This window comes from Melanotaenia boesemani, chromosome 12 (assembly GCF_017639745.1).
Source record: "Melanotaenia boesemani isolate fMelBoe1 chromosome 12, fMelBoe1.pri, whole genome shotgun sequence".
NCBI lineage: Eukaryota > Metazoa > Chordata > Actinopteri > Atheriniformes > Melanotaeniidae > Melanotaenia > Melanotaenia boesemani.
In genome coordinates this window covers 5,714,287-5,722,183 of record NC_055693.1, presented here as the reverse complement: position 1 = coordinate 5,722,183, position 7,897 = coordinate 5,714,287, and the positions used below count along the sequence as shown (strand labels likewise).

The following is a 7,897-nucleotide window of genomic DNA, read 5'->3' as shown; positions in this document are numbered from 1 at the left end:
ATAAGACTGGTACAAATTATATATATAATATAATATATATATATATATATATATATATATATATATATATATATTTGAGGTCTTGATTTTATGTAATATTGAACTGATTATTAAAACCAAAGTGATCATCTATTTATGAAAAACAAAATAATTTTCAAAGGAATTTTTTATCACATTCATGGAAAAAAAAACATTTCTATAGAAATACAACTGTCATTATACACACACACACATACACATACACACACACACACACACACACACACATATATATATATATATATATATATATATATATATCAGGGCTGCTCGATTATTTAATAGTTATTTATTATTCACTTTAATAATGTGAATTTCTATCTATCTATCTAGCTAACTATCTATCTATCTGTCTGTCTGTCTGTCTATTTCATTAGATATGTAATATTACATATATAATTTCTTTCATGAATCTTTGTTTGTAATGTCTAATATACCAGTAGTTATTCTCCTGCAGAGACATAGTCATAACTGGGATATGGAGTGGAGTGAACTGGTTTCTAAGACAACAAAAAGTTGTGTAAAGTGAGGTAAGAGTGATGACAGTGTTCTACAGAGAGTAAAGGTGGAGAGAGGAGGGATGGTTGGAAAAGATAAATCAGCTTTAGGACAGAGTTTAGGTCAGAGAGCTGCTGGAACTGCAGCTGTCTGATGATGGAGCTCCAGGACGGAGCTGAACTCTGCTTTCCACAACTATTCAACATGTCCTGCAGGAAGCCGACACTTCGCTGGTCTGAAACTGTGCTCCTGAAACTCTTGCTGTTCTTCATCTCTCTGACCACCATAGCCATCAACTTGCTCGTCATCATCTCAGTCTCCCACTTCAGGTAGAGATTAACTTCTAAGTAGAATCTAAACTTTAAGTATATTAATAATGTCATATGGTTATATTGACATAATTTGTTAGTGTAAAATTTTCACTGCAGATTTTTTTTTTAATATAATTTGTAAGTAATTAATGTTTCTTTGTCTCCTTCCAGGCAGCTTCACACACCTACTAACATCCTCCTCCTCTCACTGGCTGTTTCTGACTTACTTGTAGGTCTTGTGTTGATGCCAGGAGAAATCTTTAGATACACATCCTGCTGGATTTTTGGGGATGTCATGTGTACTTTATATTGGTATGTAGCCAGTCAAACAGTCACTACTTCAGTCAGCACAATTGTTATCATATCATGTGACCGTTACACAGCTATTTGTTACCCTCTACATTACTCCAAAATAATTACTTTAACAAGAGCCAAATACGGTGTTTGTCTTTGTTGGCTTTGCTCTTTTGTTTTCAGTATTTTCTACGTGAAAGATGAGCTGATTCAACCAGGCTCGGGTAATTCCTGCTTTGGAGAATGTGTGCCTAAATACAACTATATTACAGTCACTGTTGATATTATTTTGACCTTCATATTTCCAGTTACTGTGATCATAGTTCTGTATATGAGAGTATTTGTGGTGGCTGTGTCTCAGGCCCGCGCCATGCGCTCTCACATTACAGCTGTTACAGTCCACCATGCAGTGACTTTATCAAAGAAATCTGAGATGAAAGCAGCCAGGACTCTTGGTATTCTTGTCATTGTATATTTATCATGTTTATGCCCATATTACTGTTACTCTCTTGTTGATGTTAACATGATGAATGCCACAGTTGCAACATTCTTTGTCTTTCTGTTTTATTTTAACTCCTGTCTAAACCCACTGATCTATGCTCTGTTTTACTCCTGGTTCAGAAAAGCGATTAAACTCATTGTCACTCTGCAGATCCTGCAGCCTGGATCCCGAGAGACCAATATACTGTAGTGTAGAGAGACTGTGGAGTTGTGTTGGTCTCACTGGCATTTATGTAACAGAGCAGGGATGATCTTAAAACTTAGTTAAGGTCCAACATCAAACATTGTCTGCCTCCCGCTCCACGACCACACGCAGTGGTACATTACAGACATGTAGGAGACATTCTGTCTACAACCCGGCAGGGTGGAGGAACTTTCTCCGGGTGAAGTCTGTTTCTGCAGGTGATGTTTCAACACACACAGAAAATGAAATATCTGGTGAAAAATTCCCTGAAATAAGTAGAAGCAGATATAGAGATCCATCCACTCCATTACGTCTTAATGAAATAAAAAAAATAAAACAAAATAAAATAAAATTTTAATTGATCAATATCCAAAAAGAGATTTAAAAAAGGAAGAGTAACTGTCATTTTACAGGATGTGAGATATTTCTTACACCAAGTTTCAGAACAAAAGTGTTGGAGTGATGTATTTTGGTCAGTTTATGGAACAATCTTAATAAAGAAATCCAATCAAGAGTTTAAAAAAATGCTTAAAGCTGCTATGATTAGAAAATGCGATAAATGTGTTCCCTTGTTTTTGTCTGTTTTGCTGTTCTGTGATTTGTAGAAAGTAAAAGTGTAAAACATAAAAAAATATGTTGAAAATCTAGTAAATGTTGGTCCACAACAATTTTTAGTAAGTTTTATCAAATAGTTGGTGTAATATTTTTTTTTGTGTAGGGGGCAGAACAGTAAAGATTTTTCTTCTTTATGCTCCTTTTTGTTTAAGCAGTTGTATGTGTAATGTAATCAGCAGTTTATGTATATTATGTGCATTTTATTTTGAAGTGCATACGTTTATTTTGGTAAAGGCACAACTTTGTCTTCCTGCCAAGTGGTTAGTCAGCCATTTTGTTTTTGGGGCATTGCCAGTAAGGCTTGCGTTCGGTTTTAACTCCTCCTCCTATCAACAGAAGTGGAAGCTGAGGTTGAGACCAGGCTGCTGAGCTAGCTACCAGTCTTTCTTTCTTCATTTTTCACTGGAGTGTGGTTCTGCAGGGTCATGCCATGACTAGGGGTGGTGAACTCGATGAGGACGGGTGGGGTATAATTGGCAAGAGGAAAAATAAATGTAAGACATGTGCGGATGATTCACAGGAAAGTGATTCTGATGATAATGGCCACACTAAACTATGGAGGGACGAGCAGGGCACGGAGGAGCGGTTTTGGGTGTATGTTAATGTATGTCTGGAGGTTCTGGATTATCTGCTGTTAACCCCCTAAGTTGGCGAAAGAACTTTAAAAAAGAGTGTGGTGACTTGCAGAATGTTTACGTAATGAGAAATGGGGTACTCGCTATGGTGTGAAAGAAGGCTGCACTGCAAGCCAGGGCACTGAGGATTACTAGCCTGCAAGGTAAGGGTTTTTAGGTCTCTAAACCATGGACACAGGGGGGGATTAAGGGAGTGATTTATGGTGTGTCGTTTGAGGTGTCTGACCAGGAACTATTAGTAACCTGAAGGAGAAGAATGTGATTGGGGTGGAGCCCATGGGCAACACTATGAGTGGGGGAGGCTCTTCGCTGGCCCCCCTTACTTTTCTTGATGGAGTTTTACCAGCTAAAATTTAACTTGGGTTCATGAGTTATATTGTCAAGGTGTATGAACAACCTATTCTCTATTCTACATTCTACAATCATTTAGCAGACGCTTTTATCCAGAGCGACTTACATTTGAGAGTAAGAACAACACAAGCATGAATTCAAACAAGATGGGACGTCATAATTAAGTGTTAGTCAGTAGAGATGTGAGGTTCATGAACGAATCAATTCTTTTGAACGACTCTTTAAAATGAACGGTGGGAACCGATTCACAGCTGTGAGCCGTTCATTTGTGAGGCATTCTTTTTATATACAAAATTTTGACACTGCCTTCATCAAATCAAACTATTTATAAAGCGCTTTTTTTAACTCCTTGAACTCTCTATTGAATCCATATGATTCATCTCCTCTGACTCCATCTATTGTATTGTGTGAAAGATTTTTAAAATTCTTTACTGAGAAAGTGAGTGCTGTTAGATGCTCACCCTCATTGTCCTCACCGGATCCTGCTGTACTGACTGTGTCTTCTGCTGTGTTTGAACATTTTGAGACTGTGACTATCTGTCAGATATCTGAAATAGTGCAACATCTGAGGCCTTCATACTGTCCTGGTGATTCTATTCCACCTCGACTACTGAAGGAGGTATTGTGTGCTGTAGGTCCCTGGATTGTTAACTTTGTTAATTCTTCGCTTACTTTGGGTTGTGTTCCATCTGCTCTGAAACATGCTGCTGTGCAACCTCTTCTTAAAAAGAATAACCTGGATCCTACCATTCTTTCAAATTTTAGGCCAATTTCCAAGCTTCCTTTTCTCTCCAAAATTTTAGAGAAGGTTGTTTACAATCAGTTGCAGGATCATCTAAAACTTTATGATCTTTATGAAAAATTCCAGTCTGGTTTTAGGCTGTGTCATAGCACTGAAACAGCCCTTCTTAGGGTGTGCAATGATTTATTTTTAGCTACTGATACTGGAGCCTCTGCTGTTTTAATCCTTCTTGACCTTACTGCTGCCTTTGATATGGTGGATCATGACATTCTTTTAATGCGCTGTAATGGAAAATTTATTCATATACCCTTATAGTTTGTAGGTTACACTTTGTATGTCTGTGTATTTAGATAAGAACTCCTTCTCACACCTTCCCCCCTCTCTCATCCCCTTTGTATGTCTGTGTATTTAGATAAGAACTCCTTCTCACACCTTCCCCCCCCTTTCTCATCCCCCCAACAGATGTTGAGAGTTTAATGAGCTTCCTCCTTTGCACCCTTCACTCCGTAACATTTGTTAACAGCTATGTGAGAAATTTAAAACAATGACCTCCTACTGTGATGTTATCAGCTCATGCCTGGTATATTAACTAAGCTCACTTGTATCTGGCAGACTCTCGCAGACAAACTCCTTTGACTGTGTGACTCTCATTGCCGGCCGGCTCTTAATAAAACTACTTTGTTCGATTCTCACTTAGTGTGTGATCTTTGATAACTAAAGATTTCCACAACAATTTGGCGTCACGAACAGGATATCTTGAGTGACTGACCGGAGGACCAGAACCCGTGATTGATCATCCTGAAGGATACTTCAGCCCCTGGGTCAGCCTTAACCATCAGGGGACGGCGGAGGAACTCCGTTCAGGCACCACTGATATCCAGAACGAAGTCTGCGTGTGGAGCAGCATCCAGAATCACACACGGTGAGAAGTTTTCATATCAGACTCCCATTTACTGCTCCTTTTCGCAGGGTCCCGCTATCTTGTGAGGCAAGGTAGATTACTATTCTATTGCGGTAGAGTAGAGTTAGTCCGGCACTGAGGTGAAAACTTCGGTGGTAATAATAGGCGTTTTAGTCAATTTTTGTGCCTGAGTTTGGGCTCCTCGAAGAAGAAAAATCCAGCAAGGAGACGTCCTAGCTGCATAATGGGAAACACAGCTGTGACGGGGAAGGAGAGTAAATGGGACTCCCAAATCTTAAGAGATATGAAAAAGAAATATGGACCTGACTGTACGGACTGCATGACTTACTGGACAGAGAAATATGGTTTTCCAGAGAACGGGAGTTTGAGTAGAAAGGAATTAGATAAGTTGAATGAGGAAGCACAGAAGGACTGGAATGAGAAAAAGAAGAAGAAAAAAATCAAGACAACGGACGTAGAGAAGTGGGAACGGCATAATAAATGCATTGAAATGTGGAAGAATGAGAGTGAATGTAGGGTTAGGAAAGCTAATACGAAAGAAATGGGTGGGGGATTAGATATGACTGGAGATATAGGAAACAGGAGGGATAATGCATCCCTGTCTAGTGCACCTCCACCATATAATAATAATTTAGGGCATTCACAACCCTCTCCATATCGTTCACTGCAGGAACGATTACAGGCGCTGAAGGTGGATCCAGATCTGGACTCCTGTCCCCCGGTGTTACAACAGCCCCAGCAGCCTCAGCAGCGTCATCCAGAGGACCGATGGAGAGATGAGACATCGGGTCCCGCTGACTCCAACCATGGCCAAGCTACAGGGGGAACCGAAAGACCGTCAGCAGACATGACCAGCCCTTCACGTACCAAGTCCGGGAAGATCTACGGACCGGAGGTGTCAGCAACCTCCCCTTTCTACAAATTTGGACAGACTGCAAAGGGCCTATTTTTGGGACAAAATACTGCTGAAGATGAAGACACTGAGGTTTTTAGTGCCCCCATGGTGGAAGTATCAGGACCCACCGGCCCCATATTGGTTTATCGCCCTTGGTCCCCCTCTGAAATCATGGAACATGCTAAAAATCTTCCTGACATGGATGAAAACAAGAAAAAAGCTGAATCCAAGAAAGAAAAACAGATGTCAACAGCCCTGACTCTGTTCACCTCCCAAAATCAGCCACAATCCAATAGGGATAGGAGAGACAGAGGAAGGGGCAGAGGAAGACGAGAGAGGGGGCGGCAACCAACAACAGCGTGGGCCGTGTCATCGCTGTGACCAATATGGACACTGGAAGGATAACTGCCCACAACGACATGGGCCGTGTCATCGCTGTGGCCAATATGGACACTGGAAGGATAACTGCCCTCAGGATAATGGGCCCACCCACCAGAAGGAATACCAGCAGGCTGACTGAGGGGCGGACCCGGGAGACAGGACTCCAGAGGAGCTTTTTTCTCCACCCACCACAGTTTTCGCTGCAGCAACTGTTGAGGGAAGTGAAATGCACACACACACATACACACACACATACACTCATTTAGCTGCTATAGCTTATAAACGTTTTCCTTTGTTTACATTGTCTGTAAATAATCAACCAGTTTCTTTTATGGTTGACAGTGGTGCAACTCACTCAGTTCTTAAGACAGGCACCCTAAATCCCACACCACCACTCAGTGGTAAGACTGTTATTTCTGTGTCTGCTGGAGGCCATCATGACAAAGAAAAATTCACGGTACCTTTAACCTGCTCAGTACAAGGTGAGCATCCATTTACACATTCCTTTCTTTTGTCCAAAGTTTGTCCTGTAAATTTACTGGGCCGTGATCTGATGTGCAAACTGGGAATTCAGATTTCCTCTGGGTCTCAGGGGCTGACCATATCATGTTCATCTTCTGACACTGAGGAAAAAGATTTAATGATGGTTAAATATAACCCAAGAGCTCCCTGCTATGCTTATCAGTGGAAAATGGGAAGCTCCCCTCTTTCTTCACACTGGCTGTCCCTCTGCAGAGCCAGAGTCTCCCCTGGGGCAGAGGTGATGAGGGAGAGGGAATTACATTGCACATCCTACATCTGTCCTGATGGGCCAGATCAGCAGTATGAAAAAATCTTTTTTAGGGACTGCTCTGACAAACTGACTGTGACATGTATGTTTTGGAATGAAAGTATGTGTGTTTTGTCTGTCTCACTAACCTCTGACCAACAGAAGTTGTTTAAACTTCACACACACCCACACGTGTCTCTTTCCAAGTCCCACTCGACTGAGTGGAAGGATTTGGGCCCCTTTGTTGCTACTGCTCTCAGAGAGTCTCAGTGGCAATCCACTCATGACTCAGCAGTTTTGTTTTCTCCAAGGCTGGGTGTGTTTAAGCAGAGCATGCTCTCTGTGATTCATTGCCAGAAAAGTGTTCAGTTGGTAGATGATGATTTTCTGACATGTTTATCTGCTGACTCACCCTTGCCACCTGTTCCCCCAGCCCTCTCTCAGGTTCCCTCTGATTTGTGGGCTACCTCTCCCCATGATGTGGGCCTGGTTAAGAACTGCCCCCCAGTAGTCATCACTCCGAAATCTGACTACCGCCCCTGCCAGAAGCAATATCCTCTCAAACCTGAAGCTTTGGAGGGTATTACACCTGTCTTTAATTCACATCTTAGGAGTGGTATTGTTGTTTCTTGTCCAAATTCGCCTGTTCGCACTCCTATTTTCCCAATCATGAAACCACGTAAACCACCAGCCAAACCTGACTGGCGTTTTGTCCAAGATCTCCAAGCTGTCAATAAAGCAGTTATTTCACGGGCCCCTA

At 41.4% G+C, this 7,897-nt stretch overlaps 1 protein-coding gene across 1 annotated transcript; it reads left to right on the top strand.

The window, feature by feature from the left end:
- Window positions 1-628: 628 nt before the first annotated feature.
- LOC121650226 (trace amine-associated receptor 13c-like) lies at window positions 629-1,833 on the top strand. Its single transcript, XM_042001623.1, has 2 exons — window positions 629-866; window positions 1,020-1,833. Exons 1-2 carry the CDS (start codon window positions 691-693, stop codon window positions 1,831-1,833), a joined length of 990 nt encoding a protein of 329 aa, XP_041857557.1. The 5' UTR covers window positions 629-690.
- Window positions 1,834-7,897: the final 6,064 nt, after the last annotated feature.

What these genes read in the sequence shown, in the direction of transcription:
- LOC121650226 (XM_042001623.1), top strand. Translation starts at nt 691, where the DNA reads ATGATGGAGCTCCAGGACGGAGCTGAACTCTGCTTTCCACAACTATTC. An exon ending in ATCTCAGTCTCCCACTTCAG is followed by an intron (nt 867 to 1,019) that starts GTAGAGATTAAC and finishes GTCTCCTTCCAG; the next exon opens with GCAGCTTCACACACCTACTA.